We start from the raw sequence: 24,210 nt of genomic DNA on the forward strand, positions 1-24,210 counted from the left end.
AATTATGCCATGTCATCGTTACGAAACGATGTTTATTTAAATACCTTTTGAGATAATTGTGCTATGGGTTATTTCCATTTTGGTTTTGTATATTTGAGAATATAGTACCGTAAACTGGGGTGAATAGGGACAAAAAAATCAATAATTGTATAAATATATATAAATACAATAAAAATAAAGATATTGAAATTGGGTTTGTGGCAAAAGAAGGGCCATTCGTCATTTGTCAGTTGTTTCACATGAAGGCGTCAAAAAAAATTAGACGGCCATTTGGCAACACTGCCTGTCAATTGTCATTTTCTTCAAAAATATCAAAACCTCCAAACTGTTGACGGAACGAAACACGTGGTTGTTATTATCAGTTCGGTGAATCTAACTGTTAATGAATTTGTATTTGGTAAGTAATTTGTCATATTAGACTTTGAGATTAAGGCTTTCATTGAATTGTTATGATTTTTTTTTGTAAAGCAAGACCTAACACATGGCTAAATTGGGGTGAATGGGGACATAGCAAAGAATACGTTTGAATCGTTCGGTGCCAATATTTATAGTGTTAGGTATTTGATAATACCTATATCTACCATTTCGAATAGGTAAATAAGTTGTTTTTTCTATTCAGGTGATGTTCAAAAATGGTCAGAACATACAAAAAGGACCCCAAAGCTGGAACACATGCTTCTGTTGATCCAGAGTGCGTTCGGAATGCAGTTCTGGATGTACAAAGAGGGATGGCATTGAGAACAGCAGCGGCGAAATGGAAAATTTCAAAATCCGCTCTGCATCGATATTGTTCTAAACCGAACCTGGAAATTGGAAAGAAAGGTGGACAAACAGCATTATCCACAGCTTTAGAAATAAAACTTGTTGAATGTTTAAAAAAGTGCGCTGAATGGGGCTATCCGCTCAGCGTTTTTGATATTCGTTGTTTTGTAAAATATCATTTAGAGCGAGAGGGAAAAGTCGTACCAAAGTTCAAGGACAATCTGCCGGGTCCGATTGGGCACTTAGTTTTATCAACAGGCATCGAAATCAGCTTTCACAACGAATATGCCAAAATATTAAGAGAAGTAGGGCCGCTGTAAGTCCTGAAAACATCAACGCCTTCTTTGAAGAACTTGGTGCCACCTTGGAAAATGTACCGCCTCATCTCATAATAAATTACGACGAGTCTGCTCTATCGGATGATCCTGGGCGGCGTAAGCTAATTTTCAAAAAGGGATGCAAATATCCCGAACGGATCATGAACCAGACCAAAGCCGGAGTCACAGTAATGTTCGCTGCAACTGCATCGGGTGAACTCCTTTCACCTTATGTTATATACAAGGCGGTACATTTGTATGACCTTTGGATCCAAGGTGGTCCCCAAGGGACAAAATATAACAGAAGCAAATCAGGATGGATTGATGGACACTGCTTCCTTGACTGGCTTCAAAAAATTGTTTTGCCATATGTCCGACGTTTTGAAGGGAAAAAAGTCCTCATTGGGGACAACTTGAGTTCACATTTGTCCCCGGCTGTAGTTCAGACTTGCGTGGAGAATAACATCTCATTTTCATTTTTGCCAGCAAACTCAAGCCACTTAACCCAGCCGTTAGACGTTGCTGTTTTTAGGTCCCTTAAGACCCATTGGAGAGCGGTTTTAGAACAAACTAAGGTCAAAGCAAAAAATACCAATCAGCCGTTTGATAAAAAATTATTTCCTGGACTCCTAAATCAAACTTTAATTAGAATGAAGAAAGAGGATGGTCTCAAAAACGCCATATTATCAGGTTTTAAGAAGTCAGGCTTGTGTCCTTTGAACAGACACAGGGTTCTTGAAAGACTTTTGAACCAAGAGAAAATCCGGATATTCCGCTAAATGACAGTCTCACTACATTTTTGCAAGAAATGCGCTATGGAAATGAAGAATCCAAAAAAATAGAAAAAAAAGACTTCTTGTTCCACCAGGTCGAAGCATTGGTCCTGACGACTTCAAAACTAATACTGACGAAAGTAATGATGATGGTCATCAGAGTGATAACGCTGACGAAATTAGAGATGATGATCATCAGAGTGATCTGGAAGGAGAAAATTCCGGTGAAAATGAGGGCGAACTAATTGAAGATGTAGTAGGTGGACAAGAAGAAAATAAAATAATAAGCAATTCAGAAGACAACAGAAAAAAAATTGAGGAGCTGAAAATAGGTGACTGGGTTAGCGTAAAATTCAAATATGACAGAGGAGTTGACAAAGTATTTTATGGCAAAGTGCTACAGATTGCAGCAAACAAATTTCTTGGGACTTTCCTAAGACAGACATCTAAAATGGCATCCATATATGTATTTCCGGATGTTCCAGATGAATGTGAATTTGACAGGGAGCAAGTTGTGGATGTATTACCTCCCCCAAATATTCGAAGAGGAAGGCACACCTTTAGGACATAATTTAGCTTTAAGAGATACTTTTATATATTTTGAAATAAAGTTTTTTTCCTGAAAATGATGTCATAATGTCCTAAAAACTTTTCAAAATAAATACAAAGTCCCTATTCGCCCCATAGAAGTATTGAATAGGGACGTATACAAGAAATATAGACGTGTCCCTATTGACCCCACTACGGGGGCGAATAGGGACACCCATTAAAAAATATATATATAAAAACCAATAAAAATATGTTCATATGCAGTATGTCAGTTCGTAACTTTAGGTCGTATGCCATGATATCATAAAAAAACATTTTGAAAAATGTTGTCCGATTGGTCAGGATTTTCAAAAAACCTTCAAAACTGTCCCTATTCACCCCAGTTTACGGTACAGGTGAACAGAGTCCCTGGTATGATAGCGAATTTCAATATTTTATGTGCCATGGTTTTTATTGTGTTGAAGTTGTGTATTTGTTTATTAATACTGTTATACTCGAATGTTAAAGATCTATTGATATTATGTTCCCTGTTGTTGAATTTGACATTGTAGAATTACAGAAAAATGAATCCTTGTAAATGATTGGTAAACATGTCTCACTGTCTCTTGTACATGAACTGGCGAGAAAAGTAATGATTATATATTGGTATCGTTTCTGCTATGAGTTATCAGAATCGAGTAAGACGGCGTATCTGCTACTTAAAGTAAGACTGGTAGAAGGTAATGTTAGCGAACACACTTTCTATTTTTTAATTGATAATTGTCCGATATGATACGTTTAGATAATTACATGCACCTGATGTTCTTTGTTTTTGTGTTTACTATTGCAATATCAGTTTAATTCTTATTCAATAAATGTTTAAAATGTACGTTGGTTTGTCATTCAGTAGGTTTATAACAAACATCTAGTTAACCAAAGAAACCTCCTACCTGTTTGGGAACAGCCGCTCGATTCCAAACAGGAAGTTATTATTGTGGCATACTCAAGTCGTTTTTGAATTTTCCCAAAACATCTTTCTCTGGCAACACAGCTCCCTTATCGTTGAGAGGGTGAATTTGAACGATCTCTGAGTATGAAAGTCGGCCGGTTTGGGCCACGGTATAAAATCAGGTTGGCGACGTGGTTCATTCTTCACCTATGGTAAGTGTCCCAAAACATCAAACCATAGGGGCCCACCACAATATCACCGATGGCCGATATAAATATCGGTATCGGTCGATCCCTACTATTTATTTCACAGGTTCAAGTGATCAATCCTGAATACGAGGATGTTAGTCCAGGATCTACACCGCCCCCAACGCTTGACCCCGAAAAATCAGATGATTGGTTTTCATTTATGAGATCCAGGAGAGACAAATTTTTAGAGATATATCACGTTTACAATGAAATTGGAACGGAATATATAGCGAAGAGGGGCATACTTGTTGAACTGGAAGAGCAAGTCTCTCTCTTTAAAGTGGAGTCTGAACAAATGGCTGCAGTTCAACGAGAGATCTGCTCACATGAAGAACCTTTCTCCTAAAATTCGGGAATTGGAAAACTTCAGCAAGGAGATAGATGAAAATTACCATCTTACATCTCTTGTAATATTTTTTATCTTTCTCTCTACATTTGCATTCTATTATTTGTGTATCATAATATTTTTTCTATTTTATTCTTATATCTGCATTATGAATGAATGAATGAAAAAGTTGTATTTAGAGAGTTGAGGTGGATCCAGACCGAGGAGTTCGGAATAACTAAATGTCGATACTCTTTCGATGAAGCAAAAGATTGGAGTAAAGTTGATCTCAGGAAAAATGGAAAAACGATCAGAAATAGGAACGATGATACCATTTTGGTATGATGATGTATGATGGAAAAAGCGAGGCTATTGCACCAAAAAATTCGATAACATTCAGGAACAGCTACCATTTATTCCCGAAAACCTCAGAGGATTCTATCATAATCTAACAAGAGGAGAAAACTGAAAGAACTATTATTCTTAACGTGCTACATCTGAGTTATTTTGAAAAATGCTTTCAACAATAGAATTATTCACTTACGACTTTCTTGTTTAATTTGAAATCACTTTACTGGTTATGAGGAATTCGGAAAAAGGTGTCAACTCATTTTTTTTCAGTATTTCCAATTTTTCTGGAACCGTGGACATTAATTCAAGCAACTATACCCACCACAAGATTTTCGAAAGCACTTCATTGCCATGTAATGCAAAAAATATTATTGACATATGTGTTGATAAAAAGTTCCAGTTTTTATTAATCAAATCGATTTTTCTATAATTCCTTAATATTGTGTTAATACCTTCTTGCACCAAGGCTTCCATTGATACATGGTAATAGTAATAATAATATTTCCACAAATTAGTTTGCACATCAGCATTGTGATAATGCAAATGAAAAAGCGAAAAACGTCAGTGAATTCAGGTAGACTGTAAATAATGGAGTAGAAACTAAGTAACGAAGTATTGAAATCCCAGTTCAACAAAATCATTGAAGCTGAATTCCATATATTTTCTCACAGAAAAACTTATATAATGTCGGAGAATTCAACTCTAAGCAACTCATTTTCGAATATTTGCTATAATCAAGTGATAATGAAAATCAACTCTGCATAAATATTCAAGAAAGAAAGCACCACTGACCAAAATTGTTAAGTGTAATGTTTTTCTGAAAAACAATTAAAAAAATGTGAACATGAAATATCAAAATAATTTCTGATATCTAGTCCTAATTACATGATGAATATTAGAGTAGATACAGCAGTAATTATAAAAATGTCGGATATTTCAACTACATGTATTCATTTTTGAAAATTTGCTATGATCAAGAGGTAACGAAAATCAACTCTGCATAAACATTTAAGAAAGAAAGCAGCATTGACCAAAATTGTTCAAGTATAAGGTTTTCCTGAAAGAGAAAAAAACAACAATAAAACAATACTCATGTAATACAACAAATATTCCTGTATCCTCAAATACACCTGTGAGTATTTTCCTGGCTGGTAAAATTAAAATCAAAACACTTCCCAGCTATATTACCTTCGTAAGAATGTGAACAGAAAATATAGGAAAAAAATTTTTGAATAAAAACATCAGTTAATCTTAGCCTTGATTGGTTTTTGTCGTTTTTATGGTTTTGGTTTCTATTGAACAAGGTTGAAAATGTATATTACATAATATCAATTGATAAAAGATCAACCAAAACTATTCCATTATAAAAAAAATCAACACTTTCATATCTTCAAACTATTCCACGAGGATAACTTTCTCATTTATCAAAAGAAATGCTTTAAAATAGTGATTAATCTGAGATTACTGAATATAGTCCAAATTAACTGCAATGTGAGGATCAAGAAATCATGAAAATGAACTCTGTATAAACATTCAAGAAAGAAAGCACCAATGACCAAAATTGTTCAAGTTTAACCCTAGATCGCTTGTTATATCAAATCTGATCCGCCCTTTTCAAATGTATATTTCATGATGTTCTTTAAATTCTAGCTGCGAAACGCCACATATCATATCCACTACATCTTTATGAACATCGACATTAGGGTCATTTTCGTAATCAGGAAAGAATATTCAAGTAAAATCATGATGATGAAAATCAACTCTGCATAAATATTTAAGAAAGAAAGAAAGCACCTTTAACCAAAATTCTGGGAATATAAGTAAGTCGTGCAAGCAAAATTTTTTGTGAATCAAAATAACAGAACATACAGCAAGAAAATAATTCAACCAAGACGTCCACTTCATTTAAAAAATAATGAAAGATTTTCACCCATCAGATTTTTTCTTATATCCGAACTATTTCGAAGATCGCATCAAAGAGGAGCAATAATAAATTGATTTCAAAACTTCCAATACCTCGATAATTTCCCCGACCGAGAGCAACATCTTCGACAAGGTGACTAATCTTGAAATTGACATCCAGTCCTAACTACATAGAAAATTTTAAAGTAGTTACTGAAGTAAGGAATTATTGAAGTTCCAGTTAAAAAAAATGGAAGCCCTGACTTCCATACATTGACCCCCTTGGAGTAGTTATTTATTGAAAAACTTGTACAATGTCGGAGTATTCAACTACACGCAACTCATTTTCGAAAATTTGCATCACCAAAAGATAATGAAAATCAACTCTGAAAACAGAACAAGTGCCGTATCACTTATCGCTTCCTCAAGTATGCCTCGACATTCAAGAAAGAAAACACCATTATGATCAAATTTGTTCAAGTGTAAGATTTTCCTGAAAGAGAATAAAATACAACAATAAAACAATATTCCTGTTACAATAAAACAAATATTCCTGTTTCCTGCAATACACCTGTAAGAAAGTATTTTTTTCCAATGCTGAGCTAGTAAAATGAAAATCAAAACACTTCCCAGCTATATTACCTTCGTCAAAATGTGACCATAATATGTATTGAAATAATTTTGTGAATGAAAATATTTAACGCTAATGTAAGCCCTGTAAGCCATTCAACCAAAATTATTTGATGATAAATTGAGAAAACACTACTAGTATTCCACAATATTTCACAAACTTCATTTTTCTTCTTTCAAGCTTCCCAGGTTGACTTGCCCTTGAGATGGCTTTGGTAGTGTTTCAGCTGTCTTTATCATAGAGCAGGACTCTGAAAAAAATATATAAGACCTTAGACACCAATTTTAGTTATCAATACAATCAAACTAAAAATATTGTTTTCACTATGTTCTATATTTTTCTGTGGAATGAATATACTATTATTAAAAATTATTATTTTTATGATGAAGACCCTGTAATGTGTGATAGCTGCAAAGATATTTTTCACTATAATCCCAAGACTACGAAAAACTGCAAATTCAACACCTACTGAATACAGAGCTATAATACTTGTTAAACGTGATATTATGTACTTTTGCCCTGACCACAAAGAAGCATTCAAAAGAACTCCAGCTATTCTCAAAAATATCAAGGTTATGGAAGAAACAGTTGAAGGAATAAAAAGGGATATAATGAATATCAAAATGGAAATGGATCAATTGAAATGTAGTTTTGAAAGTTGTTTAGTGGTCTTCAAGAAACTTCCCCCCTTGATAGAAAAGGTTGCAAATCTGGAATCTGAACAAGAAAAGCTCAAACAAAATATTGCAGCGAAGGCAGGACTTTCCCAGCTGTGTGAAATGGAGAACACGATAGCCGAGGTGATGGATAGACAACAAAGGGCAAGTAATATTATAATTTTTAATGTGAATGAATCTACCCAACAAATACAAGCAGAGCGTAATGCTGAGGATATGGGTCACTGTGAATAAAATTTTAAAAGACTATAATATAAACAAACAGGGTCTGAAATAATTTAGATTAGGCAAATTCAATGTAGCCAAAAGTAGACCAATGAAAGTAAAATTGAATTCACCGAAGGATGTGATGTATGTACTTAAGAATAAAAAATTCTTGTTACAAACACAATATCATAAATGAAAATCAATATAAACATGAAGTATAAGATGTGAAGTATAAGTGTATAAAATATAAATGATTAAAATAAAATAGAAATGATTAAAATAAAATATAAACTATATATACATACTTATGCAAAGGTTACATCACAAGAACTAGGACAACGAATAAAAATATGTGTTTCACACACAGTACAATCGCAGTTTCATCACATTCGAAATTACAGCTCATCGTCAAAATATTCTTGTAGGTCATAATAGGCTTTATCACTTAATAGTTTTGTACATTTCTTTCTGAATATGATGAAAGGAATCTCTTTGATTTCATTGGGAGGTTTATTGTATATCCTGATTCCATTATATATCAACGAGTTTTGAACCAAACATGTTTTTGGAATTGGTAGAGTCAGTTCATTTGACCGCCTTATGTGGTATGTGGCTGTAGCTGTAGATAAGCCTTCAAATATGCCTAATATTAAAATTACATCTGACCAAACAAGATTGCAGCAAGCACATTATAAATACATAAAAAATCAATTAAATGAGCATAACAGAAATTGAGATTTCTCAAAAACGATCAAATATATAAATAATAAACCTACTATTGTTGATAAAGTTTGGCATCTGCTTAAAAAAAACTAACTCATCGCCCCTATATGCAATTCAATGTAGACATTATTTACTTAAATGCTCAAAGTTTACTCAATAAAATTGATCAGATCAGGGATACTGTATTGCAGCTCAATCCTGAATTGATTTTAATCAGTGAAGCAAGAATAACTCCAGAAATCGATAATTGGGAAATTGAAATATTAGGTTACAGTTTAATCAGATGTAATTTCACAAACTACACTTAAACGATTTGATCTCCACTAACTTTATTGAAAATAATCATAACATGTTTCGCTAAAACATTAGCTTTTTCAACCAAGCTTACAGGTAGTCTCGATTGTGGTTACCTGTAGTATATAAATATGAATGTAAGGATGCTTGGATGTATTAATCATTTGAAAAAGCTAATGTTTTAGCGAAACATGTTATGATTATTTTCAATAAAGTTAGTGGAGATCAAATCGTTTAAGTGTAGTTTGTGAAATTACTATGGATCTTCATCAAGTAACGGCCGAATCAATCAGAAAATTAATCAGATGTGATTCTAATAGTCAGTATACAGGAGGTGTCATCATATATGTTAATTCTAATGTTAATTTTTCGGTATATAAAACCATTATACTAGATAATACATATTGGTGTAAAACTATTAAAGTTGATATTGGGTCTAGTCAGTGGTTGGTAGAATGTTTCTACCGTTCTTCCTCAAGCTCTGAGGTAAATTTTTTAGAAAATTTTTAAAATAATGTATGTGATTCTCTTTTTAACTCTAAATGGCTCTGTATAGTGGTTGGATATTGCAATTTTAATCTGTTGAATGAGGATTTTTATAGAGTGAAATTTAAAAATCTGTTGTTACAATATAGAATTGATCAGTTAATTTCTGAACCTACTAGAATAACAAATGATAGTGAAACTCTGATAGACTATGTTCTAGTTAATCAAAAAAATTTTATTGCTCAAGTTCATTTCACACCTAAAATAAGTGATCACTCTCTGATTACCCTTAACATATTTAAAAGTGATAGCAAAACTACACTAGTGAAAAAATACAGGAATCTTAACGAAGAAGATATGGATAGAATCAAGCTTGAGCTGATGTCTTGTAACTGGTATTTAGATTTGAATGATACTGAGTGTGTATATATATATATATATATATATATATATATATATATATATATATATATATATATATATATATATATATATATATATATATATATATATTACTATTAATGTAAGTTACAAAAAAGGATTTGAAGCTCTATGACTTCTATTTGATTATATGCGAGCGTTTTCGACAGCTGGTCATGCTGTCATCCTTTAGGCACTATTCTATATGAGCGTGTGATCCTGTTGTTTGTCTTTTTATACAGTCCGAATGCCTCAGTACAGGCACTTCTGTTACTTTAGGTAAATTTGCCTGTATTTGGATTACATCAAGTACTATTCTTTGTGTTAAATCTTCTCTAGGTTTATTGTTTCTAGGCGTGTATGTTGATTTGTTTAATATATTGAATGTTAGGTCTTGTTGTTTTGATTTGTACTTGTTCCTCGATAAGTGATTTTTGACTGTTAAATTTATGGATGTTTAAGTTTTCCCAAATGTCCATGCGGTTTCCCTTATTGACTTGTTTTGTGAGTTTTATGTATACTGTATATCCCGGGATGGATACAATGCTCGGACTGCAACAAATTCTATATCGGCCAAACCAAGAAAAAACTGATCCAAAGGTACGATGAACACAAAAAGGGATACATAAACCCAATAGTATATAAATCAAACCTAGCAACACACGCCATACAAAACAAACATAACTGTCCCCCACCAGAGAGCATAAAATTCATAAAAAAAGTCAATAAGGGAAACCACATGGACATTTGAAACTTGAAAACAGGCTATTGTCAAAAATCAAGCTATTTTATCAAATACGGCAGTAAAGACTGCTTCACCAGGCAACTTTGTATACGAAAAGACTGGGTTTGCCAAATGTCACAGTACCAATAATTCAACTAATTAATTTTGAAGAGTGGCGCGCGTTAGATATCACTGTTAATTTAAAAAATTCCTGAAAGATTCAGAAACTGAATATGGCGACGTCGTTTTTCAAACCGAAGTACTTTGGCTTAGTAGAAGTGTAATGCATTATACAACTTAAAAAGTGAAATTTGGTAATAAAGAATGGATGTGCGATTTTGGGTTTCTTATCGACTTGACTCAGCATTTCAATGATCTTAATGTGGAACTTCAAGGCAGAGAACAGTTTATTCACAATGTGTATGATGAAATTCAAGGCTTTGAGCGCAAATTAAAATTGTGGAAACACTATCTTTTGCAGAATACATTTTCACGTTTAGAAAAAGAAAACGTTACTAGAATTGAAGGAGTTATATTTTTAGGAGTGATTAATTTTTGGGAAAGAAAGTTTTTGACTTTCTACTACTCCATCTTGATACAAAAAAAAGCATGAGGGAATCTTTCAAAGAAAGGAAGGAAGTAATCAATTTGAAAATAACTAACTCTATAAGGTCAACTCGGGGAAGTGCGTTAGTCGGGTAAGTGCGTTAGTGAGCCTGTAGTTTTTCTATTTATGAATGAATAAATGTGGCGACTTGCACAATATATCTTTTCAACATATTTCAACTACCCATAAATAGGTGGCAGTAGACGACGCGATTTTGAGGCAACGGAATATCATTTTTCATGAGCGTGCAAAATAAACAGGTGGTCGTAATTGGTATCGTAGTTATGCATCTGCAATCATCGTGAAATATTTGTGTATTTTGGTAAGTATAAATGTGAATTCTCATGTAGTAATAATTGAAGTAACTAACAATAGTTTTATGTTTTTATTTCAAATTCATGATTAGGAAAAAAACATGACGTACGCACTTAACCTACAAAAATGTTAGAACGGGGAAGTGCGTACCGGTCAACTTTTTACTAGTACGCACTTCCCCGACAATTTTTTTGAAAATATAACAATAAATAACAGTTATATTTATCTCTTGCAGATCACAATGCCTAACAAATATGTGCGAAAAACTGATAAAGGTGGTAAATACACCAGAGAGCAGTTGCAACAAGCTGTGGCAGAAGTAAAATCAGGAGTTTATACCGCATATAGAGCTAGTAAAAATTATAATATTCCGCTGACAACCATAATTGATCACATTAAAGGAAGACGTGGAAAGAAGTCTCACTCTTTTGGTAGATCGACAGCTCTACCCTTACAAGATGAAAAAACACTAGTGGCAGGTCAGACTTATATGGAAAAATACGGCTACGGATTGTCGCGAAAAGAAGTTTTAGACATAGTAGGGACATATGTAAAGGAGAAAGGATTAAAAACTCCATTTAAAGATGGTGTACCTTCGAAAGATTGGTTCATTGCATTTAAACAGAGACATAACCTTTCTTTGAAAAAACCACAGAGAGTTGAGTATGCTCGGAAAAAAGCTTGCGATCCATTCATTATCAAACATTATTTTAACATCTTAAAAAGTACGATCGATGAATTAAATTTAAGCGACAAGTCACATCTGATTTGGAACTTTGATGAAACCAGCTTTTGTAAAGATCCATCTAAAACTAAGGTTATTGGTCCAAAAGGGAGTACAGCAACTCGCACAACAAGTTCGCCGGGAAAGGAAAACACCTCCGTGCTACTAGGATGTAGTGCTGCCGGAGCCAAAGCCCCTCCACTCATAATATTCAAGGGCAAGAATATATGGGACCAATTTATGGCTCCACAAAATACAGGATTCCCTGGAACAACATACGCTGCCACAACAAATGGATGGATGGAAACTTCAGTGTTCGAAAATTATTTTAAAAACAGCTTTTTCAACAATCTGGGATCAGAAAGACCGGTCTTGATCATATATGATGGCCATTCCACCCATGTTGGAATTAACTTAATAGAAATGATGAGGACCAACAACATTGTAATATTGAAACTTCCTCCACATTCGAGCCATCTCCTACAACCACTAGATTTAAGTACCATGAAGTCATTAAAGAGCCGTTGGGATGCTAAATTAATAACATGGCAAAGACATCATATAGGCATGAAACTACCAAAGAGAGAATTTTCAAAAATGATTGGAGATATATGGTCGGAAACAAGTGAAGATGTGATTAAAAATGGGTTTATGAAAGGTGGAATAGTCCCATTTAATGACAAGATTATTCCAGACGAACGTTATGACCCTACAGCATTGCAGCGGTGGAAACAGCACAATTCTGTACAGAAGACTTACGACAATCCGGTGCAGAGCACCGACGACAACAATTTACCACAGTGTGCTGTTATTCGTGATACAGTAACTGAACTTCCAGTAATAAACTCTGCACCTTCCTGTTCTACTGCACATATAGATGCAGAATCGAGTGCCAACCTTAGTTTTGAAACATTGCTCCTGGGTACTATAAAAAGTCATGTTTCTCACGAAAAAGTGAAGAAAACGAGGGTATGTCCTGGTGCGGAGGTCATTACGACGGATGAAGCCGTACAAAAACTTAAAGAAAAGGAAAAAGAGAAAGATAAACCCAAACAAATTACGAAGAAGAAAAAGATCAAGAAGATTACTGAGACTGAGAGTTCTGAGGAAAAGGAAAATGAGGAAGATAAACCAAAACAAATTACGGCGAAGAAAAAAGTCCAGAAGATTCCCGTGAACGATAGTTCTGAGGATGGACTAAGTTCCGACAACTTCAGTCTGCATTCATCTTCGAGCGAAGGCTCTATATCAGATCTTTTAATGGAAATCGAAGAACATCGAGAGGAGGAACAAGCTTTTAAACCTTTGACAGAAAAGGAAGTAGGAGACTGGGCAATAGTCAAGTTCTGTTTGAGGAAGACAGTAAAATATTACGTGGGTCGTGTTATATCAATTCATGAGGGAGAAACTCTTTTTACTTTTGTAAGAAAAGCTTCAGAACGTGACGGCAAAACTACTTTTCGCTATACACCTACAACAGATGTTTCCGCTGTGGTTAATGGTGATATAATATCCATTTTGCCACAACCAGTCATTGGACGTCGAGGAGAAGTGATATTTTCAGTGGGCTTTTCTTCCTACAATATTCAGTAGTGTTTACATATTGATTGACTGATATTGTGTTTTAGTTTTTCTTTAGTTCATATTTTATTTCTTTTGTGAAAATTTCAAAAATAAATATTTTTCATTTCTGCAACCACACATTGTCAATACTTCATTCGAATTATACGCACTTACCTTTCCGACTGTACTGCACATTCTATAAGAAAATTATGGACCTGTTACGCACTTACCCTGCATGAAAGTGAAAGTGCGCACTTGTGACACTAACCTGAAAAATCACCCACCAAACAAATATGGCCTACTTAAATAAGAATATAAATCGTTGCCTACAACCGTTAATACCTAACAATTACTATATAATATTTGCTACAAATATTTTTACAGTTGGTAGAAAAAATTGGACCACAAAGTCAAACTTTGGAAAAAGTAGTACGCACTTACCCGAGTTGACCTTACATGGATGTGTATATCATGCAAAGAAGTAACTTTCAGACACAAACTGAAAGAAGGTCCTCCTGAAACAGCTACTTTCATATAAACATTGAATTACACGAAAGAAAAAAAATTCATTCGAAACATACTTCTAAATGAACACTGAATGATACAGAAGATACTTTTCTCTACTCATTTTTTATTCTACAACATTCGTTGAAGAATAAAAAATGAGTTCTACTTTAAATGAATGGTAACAAATTGCACTTGCATGGAACACTGTCATCCTCACTGGTATACATCGATGTTTCGCCTTAAGACACTTGCCCTAAGGCTCTTCAGTACCAAATTAGATAACATTATAGAAAATGCATACAATTCATTCAAGGAAGTAATCAAATTGATTACTTCCTTCCTTTCTTTGGAAGATTCCCTCATCCTTTTTTTGTATCAAGATGGAGTAGTAGAAAGCCAAAAGCTTTCTTTCCCAAAAACGTTCCTACTTCTTAAAAATACGAACAATATATACACATTTTAATCAACGAATTTCAGTTACAATTCCAAATGTTCAAAGCTGAGAAGACAGCGGTTTCCATGAAAATGTTTTCCTAGCCATTTAATATCGATGTGGATAGTTTCCAAAGAGTGAATAATACCGATTTAAAAAATTTATTTTTCTCAGTAGACATCGAAAATTCTCATTAATTTTATATTATTTTCGAGAAATGTCGAAATGTCCGCTTTTAACGAAAAATGCAAAGCAAATGATGTCTCTGTTCGGAAGTACGTATGTTTGCGAACAATTATTTTCAACCATAAAATCAATCAAAATGACCATCAATCAAGACTGAGTGATGAACGATTACAAAACTGCGTACGTGTAGCTACCTAATCAATTCCTGCTGATATTCATCAGCTTGTATCAATATTCAATCATCTACCATTTGAAATGAAAAGTATAGTAGAGTCACAAACATTCCAAAAACGTGTGAAAGAACTTTTACTCACGAAAGCATACTATAGCTTGGAAGAATATCTCTTGAAGACAAATTTTGAGTACCTGAACCCTTGAGGTCGAACCAAATGATTTATTTTTGACATATAGTCAGTGGGCATACTTGAAGACTGGCTATCAATCAAATCATCTAAGAACAATTCATTCAGGCCAGTCTCAACTCCCTACACAGTAGGTTAATGGACTAACACCTATCAGAAAACAACTACTCCACTGGCAAGTACCACGAAGGGCGTTGGATTATATCCGACAGGTGTCAGTGCAGGATTCTTCACAGAAGTTATTCCTGCATATGCTGTTGGCCATACAACTGCTGCAATAGATTTTCAATTATTGGAACACAGAGCAAGGTAGTGTATATCATCAACATAAAGTCGATGATTTCCGATAATTGAAAATCAAATTCCGTCAGAGTATCATTCCTCGAACTAAGCTGAAGCATACAACAAACAACAGGTTTGTCGTCGCCCCATCTGCCTCTGAACGAGGTAACCAACTGCATATCCGAAATTTGCCCAATTCCTTGTACAAGAGGCAAATTCCTCAAAAACAATTGACTCAATCACCAAATGCCACTTGAGTGGCATACGATGAGTCAGAAAAATCTTTACAAGTGGTACAAGCTTTTCACAGAAGAATACATCAAAAACCGAAGAAAATGTTGAGAAAGTGAAAATAAATGTTATGGAAAGTTGTCGAATCGCTATTAGAGAATTTGCTGAGGATATCAGCATAACGGTTGGCTCATGCCATACAATTTTTGAGCAAAAAAACCGTTGCATGAGCATCGCTCGGACCTTGTTGAATGACGTTAACAGCATCCCAGATTTGCTTAAAAGTCTCATACCTGGTGAAGAATATGGTAATGACATGAAATCAAAGTCCAATCGTTCCAATGGAAGATCCCAGGAGAGCCAAGATCAAAAAAAGAACGCCAAGTTTAATTAAATGTCCAGGTTTTGCTCACTGTTTTCTTACATTTCTGTGGCATACAACATCAAGGGTTCTTGTCACATGGTCGTACAGTCAATAAGGAATTTTATCTTGAAGTTATGCGCCACTTGCGATGAGCAGTACGATGAAAATGTCGGTGATTGTGGAAAAACAATTCGTGGCCTTTGCATCACGATAATGCATTTGCTCACTCGTCATTACTCGTTCGTAATTTTTTGTCAAAGAACAACACCATAATCATGCCTTAGCCACCATATTCACCAGATTTGGCTCCTGCGATTGAGAGGACGGCGTTTTGCGACGATTGAAGAAATAAAAGCAGAATCGCTGAGAGAGCTCAAGTACATGCCAAAAAGTGCACATCAGAACTGCTTCGAGGATTGGAAAAAACGCTGACACATACCATTTAATGAATTTTGTTTATACTTTAGACAAGGGGCAATATGTATTATCACTTACGTTTGATTTCTCAAAGGTTTTGACTGCCTAAACATTGCTTTCATCTTGGAAAAACTCAGTTTTCTGGGTATCAGGGGCACTATTTTGAAATGGTTTGAATCTTATTTGACGAACAGAAGTATAATTATTAAAATGGAACATCGATTATTATCAGAGAGGTGTGCTGTTTCTTTAGGCGTACCTCAAGGATCAGTACTGGGACTGTCAATTTTTCTTCTGTCTGTTAACGACCTTCCCAACCACATAACTGTTGGAAAAGTTACAATGTTTGCGGACGATACCACAGTTACTGTCTGTGGAGATACTCTTGAGGAACTCCAGAGGAATATTAAAACTACTCTTCTTGAAATGGAAGTATGGTGTCAGAAAAATCGCCTTATTCTGAACAAGAATAAAACGGTTTATATAAATTTTCATATAAAGAAAAAAATTCCTGAAAATCTTTATAGCAATATGAATCTTAGGGATAGTACCAAACTACTCGGTACTTGGCTAGACTCTGACCTCAGCTTCTCTTCTCATAGAGACTTTGTTGGTAAACAGGTCAACAAAGCATATTAGGCAATTGTTCAAATGAAACCAATTTTAGACAGGAATGGGTTGCTGGAACTATACTATGCATTTGCATATAGCCACTTATTAAATAATATTGCAACATGGGAGCTATCAACTGAGTACAAAAGAGTTTTTATATCTCAAAAAAGACTAATTATACTGATATTCGATTTGGAACATAGAAAATCCTGTAGATCCACTTTTAAAGAGCACCGTATTCTACCATTCCATTCCATATTTATCCTAAAATGCGTAACATTTGTGAAAAATAACTTTGCTGAATTCAACATATTGGGAAGAAATAATAATTACTCTTCAAGAATATTCATTATTGATATACCAAAGCATAGGACAGCAACCTTCAAAAAATGAACTCTCTATAACTGTATACCAATTTTACAACAAGCTGCCAAAGCTTCTTAAAGACATTAGCAGCTATGACAATTTCAAGAGCAAAACAAAGAAATATCTTTTAGAAAACTGCTTCTATACAATGGAAGAATTTTTCGAGTACTGAATGTTTACAAGTGGTTTGTGTTAGCAAATATTTATGTACAGATATATGTTTATTTTAATATTTACATTCCTTTTGTGAAGCTATTTGTTGTTATAAGTTTGTAATTGTTATTCCTGACATCTCTATATTCTATATACATAAATTTTACTCATTTTTGTTAGTATACCTATTCTGTGACCTGCCATTTGTACTGAGTGTATTCATTATGGTTAATAAATACTACTACTACTACTAGCATATCGGGGGAACAACTTTGAAGGGAACGAAATAGAAATTGATGAATAAAATACACTTTTTTTTGACCTTGTAATATTAGACAGATAGATCATAACATTCATCTTCACTTATTACAAATTTTAGGTTTTCGGAACGTGGTCATATGGTTCAAATAGTTATTATATAGAGCATTCATTCAGAATGGAAATGCTTGAAGAACCTATTATATAGTTAAAATATCCAGCGAAAACAATACAATGTGTTACTAGAATACCCTAACAAAATTTTTTGCTTTGATTGAAATAAATTCTACCGTTTTTCTCACTGTCACCTAAAATTCATGTTTTTTCTGTTAGTTTGTAATCACGTTCATTCAAGTCTCACATTAGTAAGTACCCCTTTTTTATACAACAATATTTTTATAATACACAATAATATTGAGAGAGGAGAGGTTAGCTCGACTGGCTAAGTTAAGAAACAGGGTAAGATTGAAGCAGGTATTGAAGTCAGAGACAAAAAATATGAAAGCTTTCGAGACTCCATTCTGTTCATGCTTTCTAGACTTTATTGGCTCTTCTTCAGGAACTCCATAGTACAATGAGATATAATTTAATTACAATTGCAAAACAAGTGAAAGTATTACTTATTAAAGTAGAGGTTATGAATATGAAATCAGCAAAGAAATTAATGTTTTTCTTGAAACATTATGAAATCTGAAGCATATAACACTCATGAAGTTTATACACATGGAAACAACCAATGTTCATACAGAGAAAATACTCAATTTTATTTCGAGTTGAAACGAGAGATGATGGTTCTATTTTAATTGTGTGTGATTTTATATACAGTAGGATGATTCATATGCAGAATTCTAATTTGAACTCAAAAATTTTTTGCTTGCTAAGAAATAATTATTGTTTCATAATCTTTCAGAAAGAAAAATGTTGGAATCTTACCATTTGTTCGTCAATGTTCTCCGAACCACTTCTATTATTATGGGTATGTAACCGACTCCCTCAAGCTGCATTCAACAAGTGTTCCCAGGTGTTTCCACTCAAATTTATCCATAATCCATATCCGTAGCAGACACATGTGGAATGTCAGCACTTTTTATTGGCCTAAACATACAACTGTCCATGCAAGACTGATTTCTGGTCTGGAATAGAAAAAAAAAACAATAAAAAAGGGTCCATATTTTCAAAACTGAAATGAATTTATTCATTCAATGAGTCAGGAATCGCTACAGATATTTTTATCGTAGAATTCAGAAAGAGCTCACAAATCTTTAGTATCTTGCTAATCACATACTAAATTCGACAGTCCCTTTAAAGAACAAGAAGAATTCTATCATAATCAAGAATATTTTAGGCAGTCTTGAGCAGTAGAGCAGTATGATATTTAATTACTGGAGGTTCAGTATGCAATGTCCACTTGGCAATAAGTAGAATAATTTTCAGGAAAATGAGGCATGAAAAACCTCAACGTTATTGGAAAATTCATCTCAGTGAAATTTCAAATACATGAAATGAAACAAAAGGTAATCGGTACTGAAACAAAAAAAGACTTTGGAAGAAAAAGATTTCAGAATAACCTCCACAGAAGACCTCATCCAATTTCGCTATGCCGCAACTGACACTTGCAATCTAAAAGTTTGTCCTCTTTCATGCACGGAAAATACATGGTTGCTTTCAGTAGAAAGATGAAGAGAATTGTTTAGTCAACAAGTGCGATTCTCAGAGAGTTTATTCATAAATCGATGGATTAACTATGATACAATAAATTGGTGAGGTTAAATTATGAAAAATTAAAAATGAAACTTTCATGTTTTTTACCACTTTTATTTGAAGGGTACAGGGGAAAAACCGGCTAAGTCAGTCATTTGCGAATTTTGAGATAGAGCGCGCAGATTGTAACCCATCAAAAGATCTTTCGTTTCAGTAAATCAAACAGGGGAAAAAGCGGTTTAGTCTACTGTAACAAACGACCAAAAATAACCCATGCAGGGGAAAAACAGGCTAAGTCCATGCGGTACAGGAAAAGAATCGGCTAAGTCACGTCTACGTATCGCGATACGACACTCAGGAGCGGCAGTCGAGTTCCAACCTGTTCGAACAACAAAGGGTTCAATAATATTCTGAATTTCTTTAGTTTGAGTGCCTTGAATTCATTTAAGAATGGAAAATACTGATAACAGTGTTATTGAATTTAGTACCAATATACCGAAAACTTCAAAAAAGAGACCGAAACATGGAAGGTTGACAGAGGTTAGTAAGAAGTTACGTTTACAAACGCATGAAATCGGGAAAGAATGTAACTGCAAGAGATTTAAGTGCGCGGAAATAATTCCAGTCGTAGCCAAACAAAATATAATAAAGCATTTCAATAGCCTTCAGTCTGTTAGCGTCCAAAATTCTCATCTATGCGGATTGATGAGTATTTTACCAGTTGCACAAAGACGGCCTCGTAAACCTGAAGAGGAAGCATCTCTGAGAGATTGTGCAGTTGCGTACAAAGTGAGATACACCATTGATAATGCTATCACAGAGCAAACTATTTGCAGACAAGAATTCATTGCTTTGCATGGAATTACGAAAGGTAAGGTTGAATATCTTGTAAAAGCTTTGAAGTATACTAGTGCGCCTCCCAAAGATCGTAGAGGGTGCCATACTAATAGACCTAACAAATTATCGCAGAAAACAACTGAGCTCGTTAACCAGCACATTGCATCATTCAAAGGACGAGCTAGTCACTACAGTTTGGCCGATTCGAGGAAAACTTACTTACCTGAGGACTTGAACCTCAAAAAAATGTTTGGAATGTTCAAGCAGCTTCACCCAGATTGTTCAACAATATCTTACGAAAGTTACCGTACTATATTCAATGGCAACTTTAATATCTCATTCGGTTACCCACGAACTGACACGTGTAGTACTTGTGACCAGTTCTTATCAAAAATTAAAAGCTTGGAACATGAACTGTCTAGTACAAATGTTGCAGACGAACAGAAACGCTTAAAAACAACTACTGAGATTCGTAATTCAAATACAGAAAATATGGTTCACAAGGCGAGAGCGCAAGAATTTTACAACCGTAAGAATAGGTCTAAATTCGCCAGCCGTAAAGACAAAAGTCAGGAGTCCATATGCATGGACTTTGGAAAAATTTTTCCATTGCCTAACATTTCAACAAATGATGTTTATTATAAGCGCCAACTTTCGATATATCTTTTTAATATACACACACTCTCTACATCCGAAAGTGTGTTTTACGTATACCCAGAAAGTATTGGATATGATATCTGTTCTTTACTCTTCAACTTCCTCTATAACCAACTGGATCCACAGGTTAGGAAACTAGAAATATTTTGCGATTCGTGCGGAGGGCAAAACAAGAACTACACCGTTTTCCGATTTTTACATCATGTCGTTCAGTATCAGAAACGTCTTGATTACGTAAAAGTTACCTTTCCGATCAGGGGACATTCGTACATGGAAAATGACAAAAACATGGGCCTTATAAACACTAAGGCCAGAGTAGAGACACTTGAAGAAATGTGTGAACTACTGCAGTCATCTAGATGCCAGCCGTCATCATTCGTTGTCGTAAAAATTAATGAACAAAATCAAACAATTTTCCGCCAGTGGTCCCAGCAATTAACTGCTCTTTATCAAAAGAAAAAATGCCCTTTCCCCACTCCGCCAATAAGGGAACTGGAGATTACAAAGGAACATCCACGACTTATGAGGTATCCATGCTCATTCAATGGAATGTGGGAAACAGCTATATTAACGGAGAAGAAGCAGAAGCGCGTGTAGCGACGTCTGAATGGGAACGAATTCATATTGCCTGAACCAAGTTACGAAGGTAACAAGATAGTTGCAAAAATTATTCTGTTTTTCATTATATTCAACTTTTAGGGATGCTGCCAATATCTGCCAAAAAATATGGTGACCTCCAGTGCCTAAAAAAGTTTTGTGGGCCCATAGCGCAAGACTATTTTGAAAATATTCCACACCGTCAAGCTAAAAAATAAATTCAATTACATTGTTCACACTAAACATTTCTTTAAATATACTTTGTAACAAAATGTGTGACAATATTATTTATGAATTAACTTACCTGATAATCAGCATATATATAGACGAAATTGGCCCGATCTGCGAGTAATATTGTGGGGAAAACAAGCTAAGTCAGGGTTTCATTTTCATATTTTCCAAAAATTAGTGCGTTGGGGATATTTTTTTTATTACGCATGAGCGTACACACGTAAAACCTTTTGACAAGTCAACATACCTTAATAGTTCATCAATCTACCAGCACATGTCCTCACGAAAGTGAATATAACCTTAAAAATGCCTCTAGATCGAATGTAAGAAAAAGTGACTTAGCCGATTTTTCCCCTGTACCCTTCATTTGCTTCCCAATTCTTTTTCTCTTGTATCTTTCTAAGATCTGACACGTTACAGGGATTTTGATCTTCCGCGTCCTCATCCTCCAAATTATTTTTCTTCTTCACTTGCCAATTTTGAAATGATTCAATTTTTACGATCAACTTATTTATTTTCTAATTCCATTCTGTTTTTGTCAAACGGTTTCACGTATAGGCGAATTCAAAATTCCCCCAAGCTCGTTTATGGATCTGGATATCACTCATAGGTCTTATCTGCATACACCCCATACAAAAGCCAAGAACCAAAATGGGTTTGCTAACAAGTGGTACGGTGAGTATTGCAACTTGATAACTCCACAAATACAATTTTTTTTTCTTCACAACTTATACTGAGTAAATACTCAAGTTCTGTACTCGATAACAATTCCAATTTGTATATATTCTAAATTTCCACTTTTTTCCCATTTGATTCATAAAGATTCTAAAGGAAAAGTGGTGTCGCTCTGACAATGATATTCTCAGGGTTGAACTTTCAATTTATTTTATAATGCTATTGAATAATTTCAATCAACATTTTTCAAAACTTCAAGGAGGAGAAGAAGAAGCATTATTAACATCACCTCTTCAACAACATCTATCAAATTTTCCGTTTAATGTTTGTGATTCTCTTGATCATCACGATAAAGTTTTAATACGTTTGAAAGGTGAAACAAATCAGTTTGAATGAAAATTATTAAATATTAGATGATGGTAGTATAGTCTTTGAATTTTCCATGTCTGCCAAGATAAAAAACATAACATTCTGAATCAAATGGAGGTGGTTTTTCATTCAAAGTTCCTGAGTCTTCTGAAATGAACAGTAAATCACATGATGAAGATGACAAAGATGGGGACATTTTGATAAATAATGATACAACATATAAATTTCGTCAACTTGCTAACAAATCTAGCGTCAAGGGAGATGAAATGATATTTAAATCATCTCCAACGATTTCTATTGAGATTTTATTACAGTGTCCGATAATTAAAGATGAGTAAGTGTTATATTGTATCGGAATTCCATAAACCAGTAAGAAATAATTACAAAAAACGAGTTGTAGTTAAAGATTTACATGACCTAATACAGGCCGATTTAGCCCTTATGAATCAATTTGCAAAAGAAAATAGGATATAATTACATTCTTCTAATCATTATGCATTCAGTGAATATGTTCAGGCTGTATCAGGGAAAATAGAAGCGGGTAAAGATATCACTGCTGCTATGAAATCTGCATTAGGATAAATGACCACTTCACCAAACAACTTACTAATTGATATGGAGAAATAATTTCACAACAAGTAAAATAAACAATAAAAATTCTAAATTCATTCCGACATCTGAAAACATATCCAAATATCGAGATTCTTTCAATAAGTCCTATACTTCAATTTGAATGGGTTATATTTTTAGGAGTGAATAATTTTTTGGGAAAGAAATATTTTTACTTTCTACTACAGTTATACAGTTACTTCTTTTGAAATTGATAACTTCCTTCCTTTCTTTGGAAGATTCCCACTTTTTTCTGTATCAAGATGGAGTAGTAAAACGCCAAAAATTTCCTATACTTCAAATTGGACAACTGAAGTGTATGAGGTTGTACAAATAAAGTTGACAAATCCGACAACATACATCTTGGAAGATGCTGAAAATGAAGAAATACAGGGAGGATTTCACACTGAGAAATTACAGAAAGCCAAGTACCCAGATATTCATCTGGTAGAAAAAGTTATTCGTAAAAAGGGAGACAAGCTGTACGTTAAATGGTTAGGATTCGATTCATCGCATAATTCTTGGATAAATAAAAAAGATATTGAAATGTGAGAAAAAAATAATGAAAAATCTGAATATATAAGTATTTGACTTGTTCATACACTTTATTTCTATGATTAATATCTGAAATATGATTTATACATGTGGCTGATTCCTCAATACGACGATGGAATCTTATTCGGTTACGTCCTATTCCATGAATAGAGCAAATGAATATTTACTTTGCCAAATGTAACTTTTTTTGTCATATCTAATTATAATAATAATAATAATATGCTTGTTCTTCTTCATGAAGGAGTTCTGGATGATGATACGCCACTTCCAATCCAAGAGTGT

The 24,210-nt window shown here is 34.1% G+C and overlaps 1 protein-coding gene and 1 long non-coding RNA gene across 2 annotated transcripts; one reads left to right on the top strand and one right to left on the bottom strand.

Annotated features, from left to right (window-relative positions):
• Positions 1-5,300: 5,300 nt before the first annotated feature.
• Positions 5,301-22,726, bottom strand: LOC141486131 (uncharacterized). Its single transcript, XR_012467661.1, has 2 exons — positions 18,631-22,726; positions 5,301-7,036 (listed from the first exon to the last, which is right to left on the bottom strand). It is a non-coding gene; the product is annotated as an uncharacterized lncRNA (long non-coding RNA).
• LOC141486124 (uncharacterized) lies at positions 10,991-13,664 on the top strand. Its single transcript, XM_074183844.1, has 2 exons — positions 10,991-11,246; positions 11,475-13,664. Exon 2 carries the CDS (start codon positions 11,481-11,483, stop codon positions 13,554-13,556), a length of 2,076 nt encoding a protein of 691 aa, XP_074039945.1. The 5' UTR covers positions 10,991-11,246; positions 11,475-11,480; the 3' UTR covers positions 13,557-13,664.
• Positions 22,727-24,210: the final 1,484 nt, after the last annotated feature.

This window comes from Leptinotarsa decemlineata, unplaced genomic scaffold (assembly GCF_025532065.1).
Source record: "Leptinotarsa decemlineata unplaced genomic scaffold, Ldec_3_MD MMD2_tig00026347_RagTag_RagTag, whole genome shotgun sequence".
In the NCBI taxonomy this organism is placed as follows: Eukaryota; Metazoa; Arthropoda; class Insecta; order Coleoptera; family Chrysomelidae; genus Leptinotarsa; species Leptinotarsa decemlineata.

What these genes read in the sequence shown, in the direction of transcription:
- LOC141486124 (XM_074183844.1), top strand. Translation starts at nt 11,481, where the DNA reads ATGCCTAACAAATATGTGCGAAAAACTGATAAAGGTGGTAAATACACC.